The sequence below is a fragment of the Pezoporus wallicus genome, unplaced genomic scaffold (genome assembly GCF_028554395.1).
Source record: "Pezoporus wallicus isolate ANWC-B61680 ecotype Strahan unplaced genomic scaffold, APGP_CSIRO_Pwel_v1 contig_227, whole genome shotgun sequence".
NCBI classification, from domain to species: Eukaryota; Metazoa; Chordata; class Aves; order Psittaciformes; family Psittacidae; genus Pezoporus; species Pezoporus wallicus.
Window position 1 is genome coordinate 14357018 of NW_026635704.1, and position 26737 is coordinate 14383754.

Genomic DNA, 26737 nt, shown 5'->3' on the forward strand with positions numbered 1-26737 from the left:
AGCAGGATTTACCTGGATGCAGGCAATGAATGGTGGAAAGTAAGACAGGCTCATACTCAGGAAATTATTGAAGTTGTTCAGCAGCTTCTGGATGATGGCTTTTTTCTCAGAAGGAGTTTTAGATTTTTCTACCTCATGAAAAATTCCACAAAACAAACTGCTGAAGAGCTGCTTGGCAAATGTTGGATCTTTCTGCAAATTACACCAAAAGCAATAAGGCCACTGAATTTTGCTGTGACACAATAAACTAATAAATAAAACTCAATAGATATGACCCACCCTGTACCTAATCCCTATGTGGACAGTCTTTGGGAGTGGAATAATTAGTCTGGCATGCATCCCACCTATGCTAGGAATTACTGTACTACCCATTCAAACCCCATCTTAATTCTTATACATAAACAACCTCCAAGACAATGTAGGTTTCAGGTCAGAGTATTGGTGAAAAGGAGGAAATTTACAATTTTCACATATTCACAGTTTCCACTTGTCCTGGGTTCAGCAGTAGCAGTCATGTTTCTCCTCCTTGGTAGCTGGTGCAGTGCAGTGTTTTGACTTTCGGCTCGAGAACAGAGCTGATAGAGATGTTTTGGTTTGGCCAAGGACTTTGTGAGCCTCATGCTCTGCCAGGGAGGAGGGGAAGCCAGGAGGAAGCAGAGACAGGACACCTGACCCAAACTGACCAGAGAGCTATTCCATACCACAGCACGTCATGCCCAGGATATAACTGGGAGTTAGCCGGAAGGGCTGGGAGACTGCAGGGTTGGAGGAGGTATCGGTTGGAGCTTGGTCGGGCTTGGGGGGCAAGTTATCGGTCAGCGGGTGGTGAGGTGTTGTATTCTCTTCCCTTGTTATTTCCTTTATCATTATTATCATTGGTGGTAGCAGTAGTGATTTGTGTTATACCTTAGTTACTAAACTGTTCTTATCTCAACCCGTGGGAGTTGCATTCTTTTGATTCTCCTCTCCGTCCCTCCGAGAGCAGGGGGAGGGCAAGAAAGGGGGGGAAGTGAGCGAACGAATTACCTGACTGGGTTTAAACCACGACACCACTACAGGAATCAGACACCTGATACCATCTTAGGGACACTACTGCCAGTGAAGAGGGTTTCAGGAAAAAACAGAAAACATCAATGTGAGAGAGGACCATGACCTAACACTGAGGCAGCTAACACAGACAGATGAGACTGTCTGTGCAGACAGATGGTTCCATCTGATATTTTTAAGGCTTTTTTCAATGTCATTTTCCTCACAATAACAGAAAACTTGACCAGTGACCTCTGAAAAGCAGACAGACCTGGGCAAGGCCCTGCAGAGGGGCAATGAGACTGTAGTATTCAATTTGGATGTCAGGAAGGTCTCCTACTCGGTAACTTCTGTACAAGGTAACCTGGGCATCGTATTTCATCTTCAGCTCAGATTTCATCTCCTGAAACACATTGCTCATGTTAATAAAAATAACAGTTGTGTTACTTAGTCCTGTATCTAGACAGGAAAAAATAGGCACAGGTATTTCTGACATGTTTTATAAGTTCTGTCATGCTAATTAACAAATACATTTTCTATAGAGCCATAATATGGTTAAACCCAGATTAACTTAGTCAACTCAGAACTCCAAAGTCTTGTTCATAGACTTACTTCAGCCATTAACATTTAACACCTTGTAGTTTCTGCTTCCATACAGGGTAGTATTTAAGTCACTTTTAAAGAGAATGATTATGACTGACAGCTAGTGAGCTACTCTGGTTTAAAAAGTTACTGCCTACCAGTTGAACCACAGCAGTCCATCATACGATGGTTCTCAGCCTGACCCAGGTGCAAAGTAAAATGAGGTCCCTAAAGCTAGTGTGTTTTATTTCACACAGTGGGATGGGGAGGAGAAGGAAGAAGGATGAACCTGGTAGAACTGATGCCTTGAACTTGAACCAAACCATGGTAAAACTGTTGAAAATTGCAGTTATTAAATAGCTGCCCTGCCTTTTGCTGAGGCTTGCAGAAATACACTGGAATTGAAAAACAGCTACTACTACCAGATATAGACAAAACCTGTCTCTGCCCTTCTTCCTTCTCATAGCACTTATATGCTGTAAGGAAATAAATGGTCAAGTTTAGATGCTGGGATTTTAACTACTGTTATTAGCAGGTAATCCAACAGACAGTGGGTGTATAGGTACATAGATTGGTAGAAGAGGGAAACAGAAGAAAGCTTGAAGATTTCTTCCTTTTCCGTAAACCTTTTGTGATTTTCCTGTTTGAGCCCATTTTTCTTCTACCTAACTTCAAAAGAATAATCTTCAAAAAGCTTGCAAAAGAAAAATGCTGGGACAAATTAAGACATTATAAAAGCTGTTTCCAAAGACTTTTTTGCTTACTTTTTCCTGTTTTGCCCCACCAGGTACAGTATTAATGCAAGCCACTGAGTTCTGTGTGCATTTATGTTCAACAAATCTCTTTAAAAGTTTAAGGGGTCCTGGGACAATTCAGTCTCCTATGGTCCTTTATTGTGGAATATTACACAGGGGTTTCTTGGTTGTACCTTAGACTGTCATACAGAATGTATTTACAGGTTCTTTCTTGCAGAGTGGGAGGAAATAGTGTCAATAGGCTAAAAGATGTTAAGCAAGCTGAGAGGAAGCCAGACTGCTTGCTCCAGGCCCAAACTGCACAGTGGCCTCAAGCATCCATCGTAGCTCATGCAGGAAAGAAGGAGGCCGTTAACCCAGGAAGCTGGGAACTAGTAACAAAAAAAACCCAAACAATAAAAAAAGGAGAAAGACGACAATTAAAAGCAAGGAGCTTCCTCCTAAATCTGAGGTCCCCACACAGAACCACTCTGCAGTTCTGCGTGGGGCTAAGGAGGAAACACACTGACAACATGAACAACTGGCTGATGCACTGGTAAAGAAGATCTCTACTGGTGCTGACAGCAAAAAGCAGCTGGTCATAGTAGTAGGGGACTCCACTTTGTAAGGAGCAGCGGCACACATCTGTCGGCCTGACCCACTCTCAAGGGAGGTGTGTTGCTTACCAGGGGCTCAGATCACGAATGTTGCAGAGAGGCTACCTGGTCTAGTAAGTCCCACTGACTTACCCACTTCTAGTTGTCCATGTGGGTGCTAGTGATATAGAGGGCAGTAGCCCAGAGAACATAAAGAAGGACTACAGATCCCTGGGAGAGGTGTTTAGGGGCTCTGGAGCTCAGACAGTCAAGTCGATTCTTCAGGATACAGGGGAGGACCTCAAAAAATCTAGGAGGATTGGCCAGGTTAATAAATGGTTAAAAGGGTGGTGTCATAGTCAGGGGTTTGGGTATCTAGAACATGGGGCTCAGTTTACAAGGCCAGGTCTACTGGGGGCTGGTAGAGCTGAAGAGCGGTTTTGGTAGGGGGCTTGCCAGGCTGGCCAAGGAGGCTTTAAACTAGATGTGTTGGGAGAGGGGGGCATCATTCCATCCCAACACACCCAGTCAGTTGCCAGCACCTATAATAAATGCTCGGAGTGATGTAGAGATATTCCAGCTTCTCCAGCCAATGAGCCGGCTTCAGCTGGAGCTCGGCTCAGATGCCTCTATACAAATGCCCGTAGCATGGGGAACAAACAAGAGGAATTAGAGATGTGTGCACGTCTATGGGGGTATGATATAATAGGCATCACAGAAACATGGTGGGATGGCTCCTATGACTGGAGTGTTGGAATGGAAGGTTACAGGCTCTTTAGGAAAGACAGGCCTGGCAGGCGGGGAGGGGGAGTTGCCCTTTATGTTAGGGATAGGCTGGAGAGTATGGAACTCTGTCTAGGGACAGGTGAGCAGTCAATAGAGAGTTTGTGGGTCAGGTTTAAAGGGAGAACAGCTATGGGGGACATTACTGTGGGGATCTGTTACAGACCGCCAGCACGGCTTCAATAAGGGGAAATCCTAATTAAATCCTAATTAAAAGAAAGTTGTTTAATTAAACAGCTTTAAAGTTCTTTAATTAAAAGAAAGTTTACAGGTTGTTTTATTGAATGCCTGTGGAATAATACATTAATACCGAAGACCTGTTCCCATTGCCTTCTGGGTCGTATGAGGAGGGAGAAAAATGAGGGATTTTTACACATGAGCTTTGTCCTCCAATTAATGTTGCTGGCCCAGGAAAAAAGAGACAATGGGGACTGCACAACTTATTTGTGACACTTTGTAAATCTGGCACTTCTCTGCCCATGCATGTCTGTGAGATAACTCCGGTAAGGCCCCTCTCGTGAACACTTCTACTGAAATTAATGACATTAAGTTTCCAGGAAAAAGAAATGAAAAAGCAGTTTATGTCGTCTGGATGGTATCTATTGTCATGTTGACATACAAAACCCTATACAGTACCTTCTGGTTTTCCAAAACAAGGAAAAAGTAATGACTCCCATGTGTTAATTTCCTGAATAAATACAGAGAATTCAAATGAAGAGCCACTGTGAGCTACCTGTAACTTGAAAGAAAATAAAAAAGCACTGAAGGGAAGATATGAGATCTCTTTTGCCTTTAGTCTTTTAAGATCAGTCATTTAAATAAATCTGAGGCATGCTGGTTAAGCAAAATGTAAGTCATGGAAGAAATCAGTGATGGTGGTAAGTGAAGCAGCAAGAACTCTTGTTTTTCTCTGCAGGACCCAGCTATAGTATAATTAGAAAGAAGTGTTAGCTTGCAGTCAGGAACCATCGTGGGAGAGACGGGTTGTGTGGAAGTACCCTTCACCAGAGAGCTGTTGGGGAGTAGCAGAGATAAATTTCAGTCTAAGCAAGACCTTGCTTCTCTACAAAGACCAGGATGCAAGACTACTGCTCCCCTGTATCTTCTAGAGTTAGGTAGGCTCAGGAGATGTACCCTGTTCAAGTACAGTCACAGGCAGAGCAGTAACTCAGCAAGTGTTGGGATGTTGAAGGATCTTAAGGCATCCCCCCCATCACTGTAATGGAGGCATAGGAGGGGCCCAGTTTCATTGTTGTTACTACTGATGGGACATGTACAACTGACAGAGTACGGAACTCTGTCTGGGGACAGGTGAGCAGTCCACAGAGAGTTTGCGGGTCAGGGTTAAAGGGAATATAGCTATGGGAGACATTACTGTGGGGATCTGTTACAGACCGCCTGATCAAGGAGAACCTGCGGATGAAGCACTCCATAGACAGATAGGAAAAGCCTCACGCTCGCAGGCCCTTGTTCTCATGGGGGACTTCAACCACCCTGACATCTGTTGGAAGGACGGTACGGCCCGGCACAAGCAATCCAGGAGGTTCCTTGATTGTGTGGAAGACAACTTCCTTCTGCAAGTAATAGAGGAGCCGACAAGGAGAGGTGCCATGCTTGACCTCGTGCTCACCAACAGGGAAGGGCTCGTTGGAAATGTGATGCCCCAGGGCAACTTGGATGCAGCGATGATGAGATGCTCGAATTTGAGATCCTCAGAACAGTGAGAAGAGCGTGCAGCAAGCTCACTGCCCTGGACTTCAAGAGAGCAGACTCTGGCCTCTTCAGGAATCTGCTTCGGAAGGTTCCATGGGATACAGCCCTAGAGGGCAGAGGGGCCCAAGACTGTTGGTTGATATTCAAGGATCACCTGCTACAAGCTCAGGAGTGTTGCATCCCAACCAGAAGGAAGTGCAGCAGGAGGGCCAGGAGACCTCCTTGGATGGATAAGGAGCTCCTGAGGAAAATTCAATTGAAAAAAGAGGCTTATAATAAGTGGAAGCAAGGACAAGTGGCATGGGAAGAGTATAAGGATGTTGTCTGGGAAGCTAGGGACCAGGTAAGGAAAGCTAAGGCCCAGTTAGAATTAAACTTAGCTAGAGGTATTAAAGGTAACAGGAAGGGATTCTACAGGTACATAGCAAAAAACAGACTAGGGAGAATGTAGGCCCCCTCAGGAAGCTCTCGGGAGAACTGGCTACACAGAATTTGGAGAAGGCTGAGGTTCTGAATGACTTCTTTGCCTCGGTCTTCACTGGCAAAGGCTCTGACCAAAGCACCCAATTCTTGGAAGGCAGATGGCAGGGACTGTGAGAATGAAGACCTTGCACCCACTGTAGGAGAGGAACTGGTTCGAGACCATCTTAAAAATCTGAATGTGCACAAGTCCATGGGTCCTGATGAGATCCATCCACGGGTCCTAAAGGAGCTGGCAAGTGAAGTTGCTAAGCCGCTGTTCATCACATTTGAGAAATCATGGCAGTCAGGTGAAGTTCCTGATGACTGGAAAAAGGGAAATATAACCCCCATTTTCAAGAAGGGGAAAATGGATGACCCGGGGAATTACAGACCAGCCAGTGTCAGCTCTGTGCCTGGCAAAATCTTGGAGCAGATTCTCCTGGATGGCATGCTAAGGCACATGAAAATCAACAAGGTGTTTGGTGACAGCCAGCATGGCTTCACTAAGGGGAAATCCTGCCTGACCAATTTGGTGGCCTTCTGTGATGGGGCTACAGAACTGATGGACAGGGGTAAAGCAGTTGATGTCATCTACCTGGACTTGTGCAAAGTGTTCAACACTTCCCACACTACGTCCTTTAAATTGGAGAGACACCAATTTGATGGATGGACCACTCGGTGGATTAAGAACTGGCTGGACAGCTCAACATCCAGCTGGAGACCAGTAACGAGTGGTGTCCCTCAGGGATCGGTGTTGGGACCAGCCTTGTTCAACATCTTCATCGCTGACATGGACAGTGGGATTGAGTGCGCCCTCAGCAAGTTTGCCGATGACACCAAGCTGTGTGGTTCAGTTGATACCGTGGAGGGAAGGAATGCCATCCAGAGGGACCTTGGCACACTTGTGAGGTGGGCTGATGCCAACCTCATGAAGTTTAACCACGCCAAGTGCAAGGTCCTACACGTGGGTCGGAGCAATCCCAGGCACAGCTACAGGTTGGGCAGAGAAGAGATTCAGAGCAGCCCTGCAGAGAAGGACTTGGGGGTGTTGGCTGATGAGAAAATGAACATGAGCCGCCTTTAGTGTGCGCTTGCAGCCCAGAAAGGCAACCGTATCCTGGGCTGCATCAAAAGGAGCATGACCAGCAGGTCGAAGGAGGTGATCCTGCCCCTCTGCTCTGCTCTTGTGAGACCTCACCTGGAGTACTGTGTGCAGTTCTGGTGTCAACATAAAAAGGACATGGAAGTGTTCGAACAAGTCCAGAGAAGGGCCACGAGGATGATTAGGGGACTGGAGCACCTCCCTTATGAAGACAGGCTCAGAAAGGTGGGGCTGTTCAGGGGGGTTGGAACTAGATGGTCTTAAGGGCCTTTCCAGCCCTAAATATTCTATGATTCTATGAAATGGTAGCTTTAACCTGTAAGGAAATATAAACTGGCTAAAATAGGTGTTTGTGCGGTTCTTCCAGACATAAGTTCTGTTTACACAGTCGTCTGCAGCTGCAAAGAATTATAAATGTCTTAAACTGGGAGCTTTCAGTCCTGGGCTCCTTTGCTCTTAGTCTAACTGCTATCATTTATGTATGACATTATATGTTATTTTTAGTAACATTAACCTATGAAAAACTTACATAGCTTAAAACCACAAACCTCTTATTTGTATGTAACACAATCAGGAAACCCATGTAGGACTAACTTTCTGGTCTTGATAAACACTCAGCAAATGACTATTACTGGCAGTCCTTCAGCTTAAAACTATGCACCTGTTTGGGTTAGTCCATCAGCTGTACCACATTTTTGAGTTCACCTTCAGATACTGGACAATGTTTGCCAAATATTTCAGCAGCATACTGTAGTTTTAAGGCTCCTACTTTCCAGTAGGACAACTGCAAAAAGCTTCCTATAAGTTTTAGGGACTCCATCACATAAAACCACTTCATACACATTAAGTGGTAGACTGGAAGTTTTACCATCCTGCTCTTTCTTCACTCATGATAAGTAACATCATTTAGCTTCAAGCTCATAAATAGCATGATTTCCAAATAAAACCTTCTAAAGCTCCTAAAGCAGCAATCAGTATCTTATACCTGCCCTTTCTTCACAAAGTTATTTCTACAGATGAAATACAAGACTGCAAATGGCATTGGGACTTAAGATTTTAAACTTATTTGGATTGACAGACCTTTTCTCTTTTCTGCTCAGCCACACCTTTTCTAGCATAAATCAAACTGAGTTTCTCTTGGTCCTTCAAGAAACGTCTTCGCAGTCTTAGAATTTCTGCTCGTTCTTCTATACCTAGGGAACACACAACCATGTCCACAGCTTTTCTTTTCTCAAGCAAACTTCACATTTAAGGCAGGAGAATCATACAATAACAAACATCACCTTTTTATTTACTAGCTTACCAGCTAGTCTCCTAAATTTCGTATCAAACAACCCAATGAGAGACAGCAATTAAAACAAATTAAGTTGTTCTTAGGACAAGAGGTAATAAGCATTTATAGAAAAACTTTTAGCATGTGGATGAGGTATAAGGGTCAAACTATTGTACTGTGAAAAGCATTAAAAATCATGAACAACTTTGCCTCCTATGACACATTCATTTTAAGTGCTCAAAGCCAAGCATGGCATCTCCACCATACTTCATAAAGTGTACAGCTCCCTACATAAAAGAGGTGCTAAATATATTCAAAGATTGAGTAATAATAATATAGTACTATATTTTCAAAGTTACTATTACAGAACTGTCACTGGATCAATTCCTGATCAGGACAGTTATGGAGAAAGGCCACTTTACAGACTGTTCAGTCCATTTCATAGGAAAGAAAAGTGAGTTAACAAAACCATAACACTACAGCTGGTACTTTCCTGGTAAAAGCCCAGAGACTGACCTCTGTTTCTGTAGTTCAGCACAGTCCATTCAGAACTGCCCTGGAGCACTTCTCCGGTATTGAAAAGGTCAGTCTATAGCTCTCTGCCTCAACTCCTACTCTTATCCTTCAAGGCAAAATTTTAATGACAAGGTAGGCAAGGGTGAAATGGGAAGGAACAGGGAGAAGGAGCCTAAGCCATTCCAGAACACATTCCAGGACAATACCAATGTTTTTCAGTTATCGACTGGGTGGATGAAGGAGCATTCTTAGAAAATAGCAGGTAATTCTAACGACATACTGCAATGCTGTAGGTTGTGTCAGCAGAGCTGAAATAGTTTGGAAAAATTATGTTTAAAGAGATATCTTTTTTAAAGAGATAAGCAGTTAAATTTAAAACAGAAGGAACAGAACTTTCAGATATTCATGTTACAATTATCTTAGGGAGAGGTAGGAATGCAAACACCACACTGGCCAGTTTCTTATTCAGAAAGTTATTTCATCTAGCAACATAGTTTTGCAGTTCCTAGCACAACTCTAACGTTTTGCCACATGTTATGTACTGCCACACATGCCTGGAAACAAAATCTCTCAAACTGAGCCTCAATTAGAACAGACTGCCAGCCAAAACTGACAAAGATGGTCTATAAAAATGTAATATTTATATAGAAATTGCATCATAAGGTTTACAAACCTTTAGTTTTGCTGTCCACCTCATCTCCAGGCAAACCCAACCTTTTTTTCCCAAAATCTGGCCCCACTGGTTTAAATGTTGCTTGTTTAAATTTTTCACTCCGTTTGTTAACCAATAGCATGGAAGAAGACACAGATTCAGAGGATGAAGGAACTGTATACTCTGCCAAAGTGTCAATGCTACTTCCAGTTAGCCAATTAAAAGAAATTCTACCACCTGTAAAAAAAAAGGTAAAAAAAAAATCTGTAACATATCCACAGATAAATCAAGTGAAAAGATCTATTTCTCTCCCCCTGAAATATGTTTATGGGCAGAACAGATTTGAAGCAGTTAAGAAACAAACTTCTTTTATATTAGGCAGAACATAAAATACACGAGACAAATGTGGCTGGATGTTTTTTCTCATAACAGGAAAAAAGTCCTTGAAAACAAAATATTAGAGACATTCTCACTTTTACATTTAAAAACTCATATACAACAGGAGTTACATCATTTCTACTGCAAACAAGAAGATTTCAGAAGACACTGGTCTGGACTCACTGGCATGCTGTGTAGGTGTAAATTCATATTGTCGCTGGGTAGCCCTCACTCGACCACCGACTGACCCAGAAGAAGAAAGAGATCTTTCTTGTGATAAATTCCTGTGGATGCTATGAGAAGCTTGAGTATCCAAAAACATAGGCGTGAGCACAGTACTTCGATAACGCCAACTGGAATCAATTACAAAGTCCTATGAATACAAAAACGTTTTAATGAGAACGGTAAGAATGCAGCCTTTTTGCCTTGCTTTCTTGAGACAGGATAACAGAAATTACAGAATTTAAAACATCATCCCAGGGGCAGAACTTGACTGTTAAAAAAACCCCAAACACATCAAACTTCTCTACAGGCTCAGCAAAAATGCTCATTAATTTGGACTTGTCAGTTGAGGACTGATTTACAGCTCTTGTACCAGTATTCCCATTCACAATTTTTCTCCTTATGATGTTTCTCTCCACTACCCTCTTTTTAGGTATTTCAGTACTCTACAAATCACACTTGGTGTATGTGTGTGTACATATATATATATAAAATTAATTTTTTTTTAAAAAGAAAGCAAAATTATTATGCCCCCAGAATCAGCAAACTTCTGATAATATTAATAACCCATGACTGTTGCAGTTGTTAGTTACGGAGCACAAAATGCACTTGCAAAACTCTCCTTCACTACGCCATTCCTATCCAAGTGGTAACTACATTACGAATAGAATTTGTCATACGGCTGCACAAAGGGTAGCATATTGCAACTCACCTGAAATTTGCATTCAGAGAGTGGATGCTCAAATATTCTTCTGGAATAATCTGGGCTCTTGCTAGTCATTTCAAGCAGGAAATTTGTGATTAGACTCAAGTACTGTGTTTCAATCTTGGTGGAATATAAAGAATTTAGCAATGACAGCATACGATCAAGAGTATTTGTGGGTAACCTTGTCTCATTACTCCAAAAATTCCTAACAATTAATCTGTAAAGGCAAGGAATAAAGTTATTCTTAGTTATCTGCAGACACAATTTTATAAATTAGCTTATTGGAAGAAAAGGAAATAATGTTATCTCGCTGCTACTCTTACACTAAAATACTTATAAAATCTCTAAGGACCTACTCTTCTGTCATAAACAAAGCAGGCATTTCAGGGATTCGTGACTTCAGACAGTCATCACAACACTGTTTACCACTGTTTACTCACTGCAGGTCAGCATTCTCATCAATTAGTCCTTGAAGCAGCATTTCTTTTGCCAGTTTGAGTATTTCCTGAGAATCACCATCTGCTTGGCTTTCTGGATCACTAATGGTAGGAGAAAAAGGTCTCTTAATGACTTCTCTCAAACAATTCATAATAAAATACAAGGATGAGGATGGTAGGAGAAAAGCAGGAACATGCTCTTACAAAAATCTCAATTTGGCATGACAACAGTGTATCTTATTTTGTTTTTAATAACATGAGATCTTAATTGCCAAAAATTTCTTGTGTCTCGGCTAAATAGAAAAGAAAAAATCAGAAAGCGAAGTATTACATGTTAGGTATTTATTACAAAGGCCAAACAGAAATAATTCTGAGTTCACAAGGTTAGAGCTGAGAGGCAGAGAATTAACTTATCCCACGTGATGCTGGAGTTAAAATTGCCTGTGCTTTTTCATCACAATAATTATCCATTCAACAGTTATCTCTGGGAAAAAAAAAGTAACAGAACACAACCAAGATGATTTAACAACAACCAGCTTGTAAAACTGGGAACATGACGGTTTCATACTCTAAGGCGTCAAACAGAAAGAACATCTTTATACAGCCAGATTGAAGGGATTCAGATCATACTGAAGGGCCTTCTGGATGCTCCATCCCTGGAAGTGTTTCAAGGCCAGGCTGGATTGGGCTTTGAGCAGCCTGGTCTAGTGGAAGGTGTCCCTGCCCATGGCAGGCTGGTTGGAAGTAGAACACCTTTAAGGTCCCTTCCAACCCAAACCATTCTATGATATACCTTCTACCAGATTTCTTTAGTGTACAGTTCTTACTACTTATAAATTCTGGCAACAAGAAAAAGAGTGGGAGCATCAGAGCTAAGACCTCTTATGCCATCATGCTGTGGTGATGCAACATCCTAGTTCTGGGCTAAAGTTCAGGTCTAAGTCTTTGTCTGTTAGTGCAATGAACAGAATTGCTGCAAAAGGCCAGAGCCACTTCAGCAAACCATAGGCTCTATCCTTCTGAGAACTGGAAGGATCCCAGGGACAAGCTGTTGGAAGACAGTGTTTCAAACACTTTCACTCTGCCTGAAAGACAACATCTGCAGTGAATACACACCTGTAATTATCATAAATCCACATCAGGATATCATACATGCGCTGTCGACATATTACAGAAGGGTGGGAAATGAATCCTGTCACTCCAGGAAGAAGCTCTTTAAGTTCTAGTGGCTTTAGTTTAGACAGCATCTTGTGCACTATATCCAAACAAACCCTTTGCCTTTCATCATCCCTAAAAAGAGAGTGGGGGAAAAAAAAAAATAATAGTTATATTACTTTTCACAGCTATACACAGAAACAGAAGATCTATTTAGATTTTAGTAATAATATTTAGTTTTGCATAAAGAGCTTTAGGTAAATACTTTTGAGTTCAATGTAAGAGTAAGAATATAACTAAACTAATACATACTACAGAAATTCTCATCCCAGTGTTGGTTCACCATAATGCTATTTAGGGTTTTTTTGTCATTCACAGCGAACTAACCATTCTAATACTTAACTCCCAGATTCCACTAGCTCAAATTAGGAGAGCAGTGATTAAAAACTGAACATGAATTATAAACGCTTCTGTATTTAAAAATGCTGTGGCCAGCACAGAAAGTGTTACCAAGAAATTTAGACTATGAATCCACATTTGTAATCACAAGACTACTCACCTATGATTCATGATCTGGATAAAGTCTTTACCCTTTAACTGCAAGTGGAGATCAGGTACTTCTTCTGCCCGGCACATTATTACTTCCAGACAGTAAGTTTTCATCACACCATGAAGTTTGGGTATCAAAAAGAATACTGCATTCATAAACCTTAACATAACCAGAACCCACAAAGAAAATCAAGTTACTTTCTATTATTCCTCTAGATCTACAATGTACATACCATGTCAATCATGACATACCTGTCAGCAAGAGGCGGAAAATTCTTAACAACTTTATTCAGGCACTGAATAAACTTATCCTGTTGGGTGTTCTGATGATGTTTTAACTGTTTTATGACACAATCATAAACTGGATCTTCAAGTACCTGAAAATGAGAGAGACAGTAAGACAAGGACAGCCATGAAACTCTTATCACCTTAATGAGACATAGTTCTGCTGCTGTAATGTTTGATTCTAATGCATTTTCCTAGGTAAGATCTACCCACCTCACATTGACATTTATGGTGCTTCATGGCTGCTGTACAGCTATGCCTGGCTGAAACATGATTGCCTGTTTAAATACTTTAGTGAGGCTCCTTTGATCAATTTGAAACCAACACCTTTATTTTGAAATACAAGGTGTTTAGTATGCTTATATAAAATATGTTATAAAACATGTAATATATAAAAATACATATAATAAAACCTAAGTGGCTTCTAATTCGGTTTGGCAGATTTCCAATTAATGAATGTAAAAACATAGATTTTTTTGTGAAAAGGTAGAAAATATTCAGCAACCTTCATTTAATGTCACCTTTTGTAGGATAAAGATATTTGCACCATCTTTGCTCATTTATTCAAAATACTGCTCTTACTGGAACTTGGAAGACTTTAAAACAGAATTTCAGTTTATGAAATATGCTCCACAAAGTGTGAAAGAAGCAGAATGCAATTAAGTAAATAGTAGGTAAGAAGTAAGAATGGTAGGGAGAGAAGTAAGAATAACCTAAAAGATCAGGCCAATATCTTGGTATTTTTGTGTCTGAAAGTAGCTTCAGAATGGTATTTATGGGGAGCACATGAGCCTGGCTGCAATTTGTCCTCCTTTTATCTCATACAACTCAACATGCATCTGTCATCAAATTAAGGATCTTAGAGTGTACATTATTGTCTATTGTTTTTAGAACCTGTTAATGGCTTGGGGCTTTTTTTTGAGCATGAATGTGCCTAATTTCTCTTTGACCCTGATGATACTACTTATCCCTACAATCCTTTCTGGCAATAAATTCCAGTAGTTCATTAACTGCAGTGTAAAGAAGTACTTCTAGCATCTGCTCCAAGCTGACTTCTAAGATCATCAAGCATTACCCCCTAGTTCTACTACTGAAGGTTTTGGTGAGTAACAGTTTTGCATTCACCTTATTCACTACCTAGAAAATAACTGGATTAAAAATTAAGTACAATACGTATATTATTATTATTTTTAATTTTACATCAAAACTTGCAAATTATTAAACATCCTCAGATACAGATATTCTAAAGTCCCAAACCTCTCAACTTGTAATTTTATTTTATTTTTAATTAAAAAAAAAAACAAAAAACCCTTCAAATGTACCATGCGAGTGATCTGTTTTGCCAATCAGAGTTGCTGATCTGCAAAAGCTAAACACCATTCACTGTAACGCCAAAACAGCAGGGCAAACCCTACATTTAGTCTGCTCTCAAATTCTTTTCCCTTTAATAGTTTAAACTTTTAATTCAAACTGCTGGAAAAACACTGCTGAATTTTAAATACATTCATTTTTGGAGATGAATTGAGTAGCCATATCAAAGATGTACATAGAATTAAGACAGGAATGCTCAAACACACAATACAGTTCACTTACATTTTCTCTCTCAGCAATGTATTGAAGAGCAAGACCCAACACTTCTGCTGCAGCTGCATAAACTTCTTTATACTTTAATAAGCCCATGTTGCTGGTCAAAGCCTGAAAATACCTAAGACAAAAGGTAGACCTACTGTAAGCCACTACTCCAGCATTCAGTTTTATACTGAAACAAAAAACCTGCCTGAGCTGCCTAGGGGAACACTGACTGCTTTTTGAAGAGTTTAATACAGCATAACATGGATTTTCCACCTGCAGTGTCAAATCCCTGCTTTGACAATTCCTGACTCTCTCAATTCCCACAAAACCCAGACACCCACTATACAAAAGTTTTCATCCTTCTAAAAATATGGTCTGCAGTTTTCAGCTAGAAAAGCACTATGTCTGACAGACAACAGTAAAGGGATGACGGGATTCCATTGAACAAGCAATCCAGCTCGCAGATTTCATGCTGAGAAGTAAGATTTGCTCTCTTTATCTTAAACTTTTATCAAAATCATTCACCAAAAGGGTGCATTTCTCACCTGACACGCTCTATTTCACATTTTGGGTCAAAAGGAGGTAAATTGTTAGCAAGAACAATTCCCAGCAGCTGAATTCCCACTGAATTGTCCTTGGTATCAGGGTCTCTACTAGAAAACTTCTCAAATATTAAACTGTTGGATAAAAACACAAAGGTAACGATATACATGAAAATCCCCAAATATACACACCATTAATCACTCCTTCTGTGTATATAGATACATATATACACAACCCCATCAAATGCAGCAGAAAGTATGCATATATGCATAACCATTCCCACCAAAACCAGCAGAGAGCATACAGTCAGAAAAAAGTATTTAGCTTCAATGAAAAAGTCTTTGCAGAAAGAAAACATTGTAAACACACACAAATTCTTGGCAACAACTTCAGGAGCAGATCACACAAGTCTCAGGAAGAGTGTACCAGTATTCAGTGATAATACCCAAAATTTTAAATAAAACTTAAGTCTTTGCAGAGATTACCTCTGCTTTTGTTATTGCTGTTGTAATCTACCTGTTTTCCTTGTCTCTCTCCCTGTTGTTTTGCAAATTAAGTGACAATCTTTGGCTAGAGTTCAGTTCTAAAGTTCCACTGTCAAATCTAAGGACAAAAAGTTTACTATTGCAGGTGATTTTATCTTTTAATCTCTTTTGCTAATGTTCACTTATATACCTGAAATACTAATAAAAAAAAGCAATTTTCCAAATGCTTACCTGTAAGGTATGGAGAGGCAGCTCTTCCAACACTCTATAACTGTCTTTATGATTTCCAGATTGTGTCTGAACACAGCTCTTTTTGGGTGAAAGGCATTCTTCATCAAGAATTCGAGCAATCTGTTAGCTAAAATCTCATCCTTAATACTTCCCTGCAATGAACAGTAGCAAAAAACCCCATAGTAACTAAAACATGAAGACAGCTATTCTTTCATGAAAACAAGCAGGTAAATAAAGCTATATTTGAATTTAACAGTGAACTGATGTAGAAAACTATTCTAAGTGCATCATAACAAACTCACTCATTCCTCACCAAATAGTCACAACAATAATAAAAATTAATTTCATATTTTCTTACTTTGGGAGTGGCTACACTTCTCCAGGAAAGGATAGTAACTACTATTTCCACTACCATATAATGAATCCCTTCGCCTCCATTATTTCCAGAAACAACAAGTTGCAGCAATGGACCAAGCCACTGCTTTGCGTAAGGTCGGAAAACCTATGGAAAACAGGAGAACAGGTGTACAAACACAAATTATCCAACTATTAATTAACCCACTACTCAGTAATCGTTACAGGTAAGACTGCTAAATCAACCTCTTATCACTTCGCTTAACCTCTGAAGCAACAATCACAAAAACTTTAAAATAACTTTAAACTAAAAAGTATTCATAACTACATTCCCCACTTCTGCTTATAAACCTTTACCAAGTATTCACATATAGTTAATTATTTCACTAGGGCCCACTTAATATGGCTCTCACTCAGAAAACCTGTCCCTAAAGGATTTTCAAAAGTATGTCATTCATCTATCCTTCCACTTCAGATAGCTTTACTACTAAAGTAGCATTAAATGGGTATAAAACTGCTTGAATTAATTCTGAAATTCAGTCTTTTTGGATTTGGAACATTCCAGACAGAAACATAATACTTAAAAATCACTGTATGAAATAGGACGAGAATGTTTTACGCAAGGAGAGTTAGGAAATGTTTCTTTTCAGGCAAAGATGTGTTATGCTATTTTAGTATGTTTATGCAACAAGAATATAATTTAGCTCAAAGGGTTCCCATAAGACTTACCTGTGACCATTAAAAAAACCTGCAAAGATGGCAAATATAATCAGCCCTTGCTCAGCACCAAAGAATCATTACTTATAGTTTACACAAGACACATATTGTGGACACCTTCTACTTAGAGAAGTAGAGTTTGGGAGAAAAAGCATCTATATTACATTCAAAATACTGGCACTATCTGGAATTTTGGGCTATGAGAGCACTCCCTTTTTTAATGTTGAACTAGTCAAATGAATGTTGAACAAGCCGAATGACTCAAAAATCTCAGCTGTTGAAATATTTTACCCCACAAGAGTTACACAGTTGATATTATAATACAACCTGTTAACAGAAAAACATACGACAAAAAAATTACTCACATCCTCAGTGTTAACAATAAGTTTTGCTATGAAGAGGCGAATATTTAGTGGTACTGACGGGTTTCCTAATTTGCCATGCAGAAATTTCATCCATAGAGGAAGATCTACTGGAATCATACCCTGAAATTTAAAAGAAATGAGCAAAAATTTCACTTTACGGATCAAATAGAATTATCAGCCAAAAAGCCACCAGCTCAAGCACACAAGTCTCACTATACAGTTAAGAAAATAAATAAATGGATTCAATCATGATTCCCTATACTTGGTATAGTTAGTGAAAAATTGCTGATATTTTGGTTAATACTGGCCTCCTCCACTATGGGTGTGATCTGGTTCCTATGCATATGTTTAATCAGAGTGGTCATAGAAGCCATACATTCGTGTTGGTTGAATTCATCCATTTCAAGTTCCATCTCATCGTTTAAACCTATGTATTCTGTGGGCTCCTGAAAGAAAAAAAAGTGTTACTATGATTAGCAACAGTACTTTTTTTTTTTTTTAATCATGATAATGCTATGAGTCATTCTGATCTTATCTGTGTTTCCAGATTTGACTATATGCTCAGTGTGTGCAACAGGGAATACATTAGATGTGTTGTTCAAACAGGCACCTCCCATAGACATGCACATCTTCTTACTTTCCGTGCCAACAGATGTCAAGTTCATGTTAGCTCTGACTTTACTACCTGCCAGAACGAGGGAGGAGACAACCATCATAGTATATTGTTTTACAGGTATCTTTTTACAACTCTGGCTGGACTTCACTCACATTACTCAACTTTAGAAACCCAAGGCAGGGCACTCCTTTTCTCCAGAGAGAAGGGAAGAAGAAAATGACTGACACAACACAGCTCCAAGTCCCCTCCCTCGTCTTCTGGAGGAATGCACTCTTAGTCAAGTAGAACAAACACAGAAGACTAGAAATTTTTCTTTCTTAACCCAAATAAATGTATGTAATTATTACAAGGCATAAAACTTTTCTTCCTCACAGCACATAAGTCAGTAAAAAATTACCTTTCTCCTGAAACGAGCACTGCTAACTGTAACATCTTGGGAGCTATAGGAAAAACCTTGGACTCCAGTAGAAAAGTCAAACTGACTCATTTCCTCACTCAAACTGCTATCCATCATGTATGATGCAGAAGCTAAATACTTGGGTTCATCTAAATAGGAAAAAGAATAGACCATTAATCAAGGCAATTACAAGAAGCACGCCTTTATTTGCCATTAAAACTTGAGGGTGGGTGGAAATTGGTTTTTAGATTAAGCACATTGAATGCTTTTATTTGTTCCTTCTACTATAGAAGCCAATTAACGACACATCAATGAACACTGCATGAAAGGGTAAGAAGGCATTTTTTTCAGTCGTGACTTTCATACCCTGACCGCTATTCCCTGCATCCCTGGCCTCCTTTCTAATGGCAATGTACCGCTTCTTCCTTTCCAGAGGCACCTAAACAGCAAGAAATAAAGTTTGATAATTATTATTACTTTTTAATTTACAGTTTATTTACAATTATTTACAAAACTGCCAAAAATAATCAGGACTATTTAACATCAAGAGAAATCCCATGTTGTACATGGTTATAATTAATGCTACAGACCAAGAGCAATTATTCCTACAGCCATTCACTGCAACACTAAGTGTGCTAAAATGTATATTAAAGTTAACTACACTGCAGGTGTGCTCTAAATTTCAAGTCTGGATTTCTCTCAGGAAAATGTATTTTAAAAGATGAGTACTTAATTTTTTATTCACTACAGAATCCTCTTCCTCTTTATGTGAGAACTGACTGGGCCTACAATGACTACTCTGTTGAAGCCATACTAAATTTTTACTTAGGAACACTAAAGCCCAGCAATTCCACTCACCTCAATTTCTATAGGAAATGTATACTGACGCTTCAGGTCTATCAAATTTTCAAAAATCAGCAGGTTCTGCAAAGCAAAGCATGTTTGGAAATACCGAAATTATAATTCTGCACACAGTAGCAACTGCTCTGAAAGTTTTTTTATCTCTTCTTTTAAAAGCCCCCTACACAATATAGAAAATACGGCATGTTTTCACTTCTAGATCAATACCCTAAAGAAAATTTTGCTATTAAACTACTCAAGAATACACAGCAAAATGTGCTCTGTAAAGAGGGTGTCTCTTATTTAAGTATATTCCAAGCACTGGATAACTTAAACAACAGGTTTTTTTCTCATATTTTAGAAAACTGACTGAGAGTGGATGGAAAATAGGGCAAATGTATTACTACTTCATGCATATCTAAACAGACATTAAAACCTTCCTCATCAATTCAAATTGCATGAAGAATGCACGGAAGTCAGCTATGACTCCTTTCATTGCCTCACTGGGTAGTTTGTTAATAAAACTGCATATAATGCAGGTTCATTTCTTTGATTTATTGTAATCAGGTAATGTCACTTTGTGTCTGATGTTCTGCAAGCCTTCTACAGCAATAACAGCTTCTCACCTTTTCTGATTTTTCTGTAAAAAGAAATCCTTGGTAAAATTTACTTTCAGTGAAGACGCAACTTATAACAGCAATAGCACAATTATATGCTGCACAGTGATACTGTCTCCTCTTCTCCAGCAGCTGACTCTCTCCTGCCATGTTTTCTGTAAATGCATCATAGCATGACCTTAAAATACAAAGCAAGAAAACACCATCAGAAATCTTGTTCTGAGCAGCACAAGAAAGGCCCCAGTCAGAGACCAGTGAATCAACAGAATTTCAAAAAATCTTTGTTACTATAGCAGTATCAGATTAAACCAGGTTTTCCACAGGTATATTGTGCTAAAATGGCAAAGACAGCTTCCCAAAGTATTTACACAGCCAGTCCTTAATGTTAGGAATATGATGACAGGCCACTTTCAGATAAGACACAGATGTTTCAACATATACATAAAATCTCTCTCATGGTAATTTCCCAAGAAACTATGAATGGATAGGCATGCTAACCTATGCTATAGATTAGCCAGAGAAAATCAGTTCTGATGCAATTTCTATAGGTCTTTTGCCCATAGCCATTCATAGATCTGCAAACCACAGCCAAGAAATTCTTTAACATCCTCACAGGACATAGTATTGTAAAATAAAACTAAACCAAAAAAAAAAGTGAACAGCAATTCAGACCTTTTTTTTTCCAGAGTATTAAACGAACTAAGGAATATTCATTAGCATATATATTCAAGCATTAATCTTTTGTCCTCCTCTGCAGTGGTGATTAAACCAAATTACTCCTACTGGGTGTGCCACTGTATTATGAAATGTAAATGAAACCCCATCCCATCTTCTCATCAATCATATGAATACCCAGTTTACAACACATAACCATACTCTACATAAAAGCGGAAGTACACTGAAACCAAAATCATAAAAATACAAATTGAAAGCCAAGAATCATACTGAAAAGCAAAAATAAAAGCACAAGCTTAACAAACAGAAAAAAAAAAGGCAAAAGCAGGAGGAAAAGTTATCCTGACACAGCATTGTAGTCTACACTAGAGATCATTCTGTCAATGCAAATTTAATATTGTGTATTCCATTTAAAATCAAAAGCTACATGACAGATTACATTTACCCCTGCACAAATCAATCTTCTGCTTTATACGGCATACTTAAAAACCTATCTGCCCAAAACCTAATTAGAAATCAAAAGGAAATAAAATCAATAATAGTCTTACTTTACTAGCATCTTGGTAAGTTCATTTCCTTCTACATTCATGGAGCCACGGTAAGCTTGGTTAATTTTAGAGTCCTTGGAGTAAACATCCTCTTTTGAAAGACGCACATACATCACTTCTAGCAGCTTGTAATAGCCCATTTTCTTGGTGACTTGCGTGTCAAAAGCATGTTCATTAGACTGGAAACAAATAAGCAAACCCTCAGGAAGATTTCTGGATCGTGCCCTTCCTAAGCAGCTCCACAGTTACTGCAGGTTCTACTAAACAGCCTTCTGCTTACTTTTACCTTTCAAAACAGAGAAAAGAGCTGCTGCTGCTGAAAAACTCACAGACTCTGTGTAACACAGGTATTCAAACTACGTTGACCTGCTCCTTGTTAGATGAGCTGCCTTAACTACAATTGGCCTAAATCATTATAGTGATATTGGAGTAAAATAAGCAGAACAAGTAACAGCTCAGACTTATTACACCTGTAAACAAAATGTACATATATGTTACTATACTGGGTATCATTCGTAAGTTCCTTTGGTGCCAATAATTATAGCAACAGAAACTACAGGTGGGACTACAGCAAGAGCAAAGACCTCCACTGACAACAAATTCATTGCATTAACTATACTCTAAATTGGAAGATAGGCTGTAAATAGAGAAAAGAAATCTGTGTTCCTAAATCCTTGCTGAAGGATCTTTGCAATGATGAGAAGGTGTATTTATTTCTCTAGAAGTGAAGCACCCAATTTGAGCTTTCATTATGGAGGATGAATATCTCTCTCCTAAAATGTAGTAACGGGTTATAATTCTATAAAGCCTTTATATTTCAAAGTCAGAATAGGGTTTTGCTTTTGACAGAACTTCAAACCCCTTTATTTATATATATCTATAATTTCAACTTTGATTTTTATACACAGTAGATATGCAAACATACATGAACTTCAAAAGAAAAGCGTGTTGAGGAATAAAGAAAAGTTTCTCAATAATAATCGAACTGTGTAACTGGTACAAAATTCTGCTCCAAGATACAGAAAACTAGAAATCAAACACTTGCAAATAACATTTCACTCAAAGCTAAGAGAAACCTACATACCAACACCAACATTTTACTAGACCTTCCCCAACCCTAAAAAAAAAAAAAAGAATTAATACCTTTGTAAACCTGGAATTAAGTGTATCCATAGCCTGCACTATAATTTTGACGAGGAATTCTCTCAGTGCATCCAAGCTGCAGTGCCATAAGAGAGTGAGGAGAGAACGATCCATAAATGCTTGACGAGTAGTATTTGAAAGTAGTTCTTCACTCTGGAACATTTTGTGAATAGTGTCCAACAATAACACTTGTTTGTCAGTGGTGCTCCTAAACAAGACGGAAATCTCAAATTTAAAAATCTTTTACCAGGCTCCATTTATGTCTCAAACCCCTGCGACATTTACAATTTTTATTGCCTGCATTCATACCCTCTTGGGTTATCATCCTACAAGACATGAAAGATCAGGCTTAATCAGCACTTACTGTGGAGCTCGCCAAAGAAAATGTCAGCTTCCTACTCTGCAACAGATGGTAAACTTTTTTATGTACCTTTTGATAGTTCAATTCAAAAGCAAGCATTAGCTTTCTCAGATCCTTTCACTGAACAACCTAAAAATCCTGTAAGTTTACCAGTGCATATGAAGGATAGAGGCAAACAAGAAGGAAAAAAACAAGGAGACTTTACTGTTATGGCCTATCAAGCCTCACATTACCAGATAAATTGTTGTTGTTATGAATAATTTTATAAAAGCTAAAATTTCAAACATGAGATTTGGGCATAAGATAAGTGAACTGGTTCAGGAAACTACATGCTCCTAAACAGTCACTACTTACTAACCCATTATGAATCGGAAATGTTTGGTTTGGAAGAGACCAAACCAAATAGGGGGACAAAGCACATCTGTGCCTACAATCTAGCACCCTGGAAATATTCAATTAAATAAATGTGCTATTGTATTTTCAAAGGGGTTGAACAAAGTAATTCGTTGTCAGTTTAAGTGCTATCAACTTATACACGGATAGCAAATACAGGTATCACAAACAATTACTATCTTCAACTGAAATCTGCCAGAAAAGCTAATTTACAGAAAGCTTTACAAAATTTGCTCAGGCTTTGGAAGTGTCATTTGGAAATTGGTGCTACTTGTTCATACTTCAGAAATAGTTTGGAAATGTGAAGACGATAGCAAAATCTGGATTAAAACTATTATGTAAAACTTTTTGCTGTAAATCATCACTAATGCAAGAACAACACAACAGGGGAAGAACATTTGCTTCTGCAAAAATTCAATGAGAACAAGAGCAAAATCCAACAGACTGACCTTCTGGAAATTCTTTTGAAGCTGGCTTGAAATAAGTCCTCCATGAAATGTTTGTGGTCCCTACAGAGAACTTCCGTCATCAACTGCAACAACATTGGGCTCTGAGACAATTCTAATGCATCTAAAAACTGAAAAAGAAGTAATGAATAACAAAAGGAGCCACACTGGATGAAATAAATTCAATGAAATTATGTCATCATTTTTCAATACTAAGCAGAAGCAGATACACAGAAGGATATGTTTGTTTAATGTACATTAAACTTCTGGATAGATATACTCAGAAACTAAAAAGCTAATTTTCTTCTGTGAACTGAGAGACCTACTGCATAATTCCAGATCCTGTGAAACACTGTTTCTAGACACAATTCACTTAGACTTTTAATTACATACTTGTTAGAAATACTGACCTTCTTAGTGCAGTCTACATAGTTATTGTGCTTCAAGGTTCCTTTGGGAAACTCATCAGACCTCATAGGAAAATTGAAAGCCACAAGTTGATCAAGAGCATTCTTAAGGTCATGAAGTTTCTCTCCAGTCAAATTAGTGAAGAAAGGGAGAATTATCACTGCTTGGCCCTGAGGAAAAAAAAAACAACCCAACAAACAAAACCAAACAAGTAATTTCAAACTAAAAAACTGTATTATTCTCGTACTATGAAGCAATCTAAATAGGACCACAATATAGCAGCAGTGGCTGTGGTTACTGATTCAATGGTTCGGTGTACTGGTAAAGAGATGTTATGTAGCTGCTCACCTTTCAAGTGCCAGTTCAGGAAACAGCTTTGGTCACTACTGAGTTTGAGTTAAAAACTAATTAATATCTCATGGCTGACATGGCTATGAATAAGACCCCACTGTTCTGTTAAGCAAGCATCCATTCTCATACAAGTCACTGATTTAATGTGCAACACAGCAGCTAAACCAAGATCCTCAACTTTATTATTTTGAATATACTGTAAAGTACAAAACCCTGTCTAGCTACAGTCAGGCTGGCAGAGCAGAAAACATGCAAAGCTGTTTCATGAGTACAAAATTTTTAATCTTCTAGTCCCAACCTTAAGCTCCATGGTCCTTTATAACTTCCACTTTCAATATGTATATAGCACTTTATCTCCCTCTCCTGACCAAGCCACGTACAGCAGTTAATCCACTAGTACTGGTCTCACACTTGCAGACATGGACATTAAAATCATGCAAATTTGTAATTTGATGTGTAGGAAATGCCGCTCCTTGCTAAAAGCTTATTAAGCTGTCATTTCTCAAATGAACACTATAGAGTTCTAAACAATTTGCAACTGACAGCACTTTTCTTTTTCCTAAAAATTACATGTCTTTTCATTTGGGCAGGAATACAAAAGAGCACCTAAACCCAAGGCATGACAACTGCGATACTGCTTTCTGTCTGAAGAATGAAAAGGATAATTTGCAATTTTTAGGATGTTCAACAATGCATTAAAAAAAAAAAAAAGGAAGTAGTGTTCATGTTACTGTGCAAAGTAAGGTAAAATTTAAGCCAAATAACAGTGAATTTCTTGAACAACTAACATTCTAGTCTGGGGAGGGCAGAGAAACCACTCAAGTGAGCAATTTACCTTAAGATTTAAGCCTAAATTCTGATCAATCAGTAGACTGGTATAGGTATTAAAAACAGCTGTAAATGCTTCGTGACTGGTATTGAAAGAAACTGAAGAGTCTATCTGGAATGACACAGGAAACGAGACAATTAGGTTGGTTTTTTTTTCACTAGTCAAAGAGATCATTGTATTAATGAACAATAAAGCCCCCATAAGCTATAGGATTATTTCCAAAAATACACTAACTTAACAAAAAGCACACACAGAATTATTCTGGTTTTAAAACCAAGAAGAATTTTAAAACCACCTAAACACTAGAAACAAAATCATAATGTTGGGTATTTTCCAGATCAAGAAAACATTAAGCTTCTTCTCAAAGTCAGATTTCCTGCTTGTCACTTCACTGCCAGCTAATACAGCAATATAGCTCACATGCTGTGTCCCAACAGATGCCTTTAAAACAATTCAAGTTAAAAAGAAGCAATTATATAAAAAAAACAATCCTCAGTAAGTAATCTTTGCTTATACTTGCATACAGCTACTTTTGCAAGTTCCTAAAAACCCCCAAAGGATAAGTAGATACATTATGTTTTCACAACAGAGAAAGAAAAAAAGACCAAACCACCAATTTAACAGAAAGCAAAGGTTTTTGAAGATCTTTCTGCAGTCTGCTGGTATGTGTAGAACTCCTCCATTGTGACTTTCTGGATGCCAACATGACAAACAATATTATCAGAAGCTGCTCAGTTTCAAAGTTTACTCCCTGCACTTGAAGCAATTCTCCAAAGGGAAAAGAGGCAGCTAAAACATGACAGAAGTCACAAAAGAAAAAAAAAGGGGGTGGGGAAATGGGTGGTGCAAAATCTAGAAATTTCTGCCTGTCTAAATATTTTTCTGTACTTTGCAAATAAAATAATCAGATTCTGGTATTCTCCAACATTTTTCCCCCCAGTACAAATCATTAGAATGTAACAGCATTTCTTGAAAACAAGACACAATTCCTACAGCATCAGAAAAGTTACCTGGAGTTCATAAAGCAATGCATACCTGCAGAACTTTTGCCAGCAGGGTCAAGACTGCCATTTTGCTCTCGGGAGTTGAACCTTTGGCCCACCAACTGTCCAGTTTCTCCCAGTTTCTTAGTACAGCTGTCACCAGTTTCACTCCTTGCTGCTTGCGTACAGTACGCTCCCTAAAACTCTGATCTAACATGCCATTCAAAATGCTACCAACCTGGAAGGAAAAGCAAATCACAAGAAATAGCCTTTCAAACAACATATATACAACTCTCTACGATGAAATTAAACAATTCCTGGTATTACAAAAGTATGCTCCCAGTCTTTTAACGCGCTCCTTGGAAGTAACACCTTTAAGCATAACATCTTGGATTAAAAAGATGTTTTTAAAAGGATTCTCTGCTTTCTTGAGCATCTTTTTAAGCAAAAGGGAAAGTGAACTTTTGATCTTTCTTTATGAGCCTTCTGTTTGTCAGAAGCACTGAAAGGAGGCTTCTCCATTATAACACGTCTCCTTTGTGGATCTGAAGATGAGCTGTACATCTTACACAACTGAGTGAGTAGTATGGATCAACAGGAGTAAATCTGTGGAGAAAAACAACTGGTGCCGAGAATGAGTACCTGACAACTACCCTGTATGTATTTCAGGTCACAGGGAGTTGTGTATGTGT

The 26737-nt window shown here is 38.8% G+C and overlaps 1 protein-coding gene across 1 annotated transcript in view; it reads right to left on the minus strand.

Moving 5' to 3' along the window:
* Window positions 1-26737, minus strand: part of PRKDC (protein kinase, DNA-activated, catalytic subunit) — an 81865-nt gene that overhangs the window by 24867 nt on the left and 30261 nt on the right. Inside the window, exons 37-62 of the mRNA XM_057397750.1 lie at window positions 26098-26283; window positions 25069-25173; window positions 23885-24052; window positions 23478-23605; window positions 22275-22482; window positions 21132-21310; window positions 19918-20086; window positions 19310-19375; window positions 18818-18890; window positions 18452-18600; window positions 17747-17884; window positions 17439-17558; window positions 16361-16504; window positions 16003-16154; window positions 15289-15420; window positions 14765-14876; window positions 13139-13263; window positions 12897-13046; window positions 12299-12472; window positions 11186-11284; window positions 10752-10962; window positions 10001-10190; window positions 9461-9676; window positions 8079-8191; window positions 1298-1429; window positions 13-192 (exon numbers count right to left, since the gene is read on the minus strand). Of these exons, the coding sequence (XP_057253733.1) occupies window positions 13-192; window positions 1298-1429; window positions 8079-8191; window positions 9461-9676; window positions 10001-10190; window positions 10752-10962; window positions 11186-11284; window positions 12299-12472; window positions 12897-13046; window positions 13139-13263; window positions 14765-14876; window positions 15289-15420; window positions 16003-16154; window positions 16361-16504; window positions 17439-17558; window positions 17747-17884; window positions 18452-18600; window positions 18818-18890; window positions 19310-19375; window positions 19918-20086; window positions 21132-21310; window positions 22275-22482; window positions 23478-23605; window positions 23885-24052; window positions 25069-25173; window positions 26098-26283 (3819 nt within the window). The remainder of the gene's footprint in view (window positions 1-12; window positions 193-1297; window positions 1430-8078; window positions 8192-9460; window positions 9677-10000; window positions 10191-10751; window positions 10963-11185; window positions 11285-12298; window positions 12473-12896; window positions 13047-13138; window positions 13264-14764; window positions 14877-15288; window positions 15421-16002; window positions 16155-16360; window positions 16505-17438; window positions 17559-17746; window positions 17885-18451; window positions 18601-18817; window positions 18891-19309; window positions 19376-19917; window positions 20087-21131; window positions 21311-22274; window positions 22483-23477; window positions 23606-23884; window positions 24053-25068; window positions 25174-26097; window positions 26284-26737) is intronic.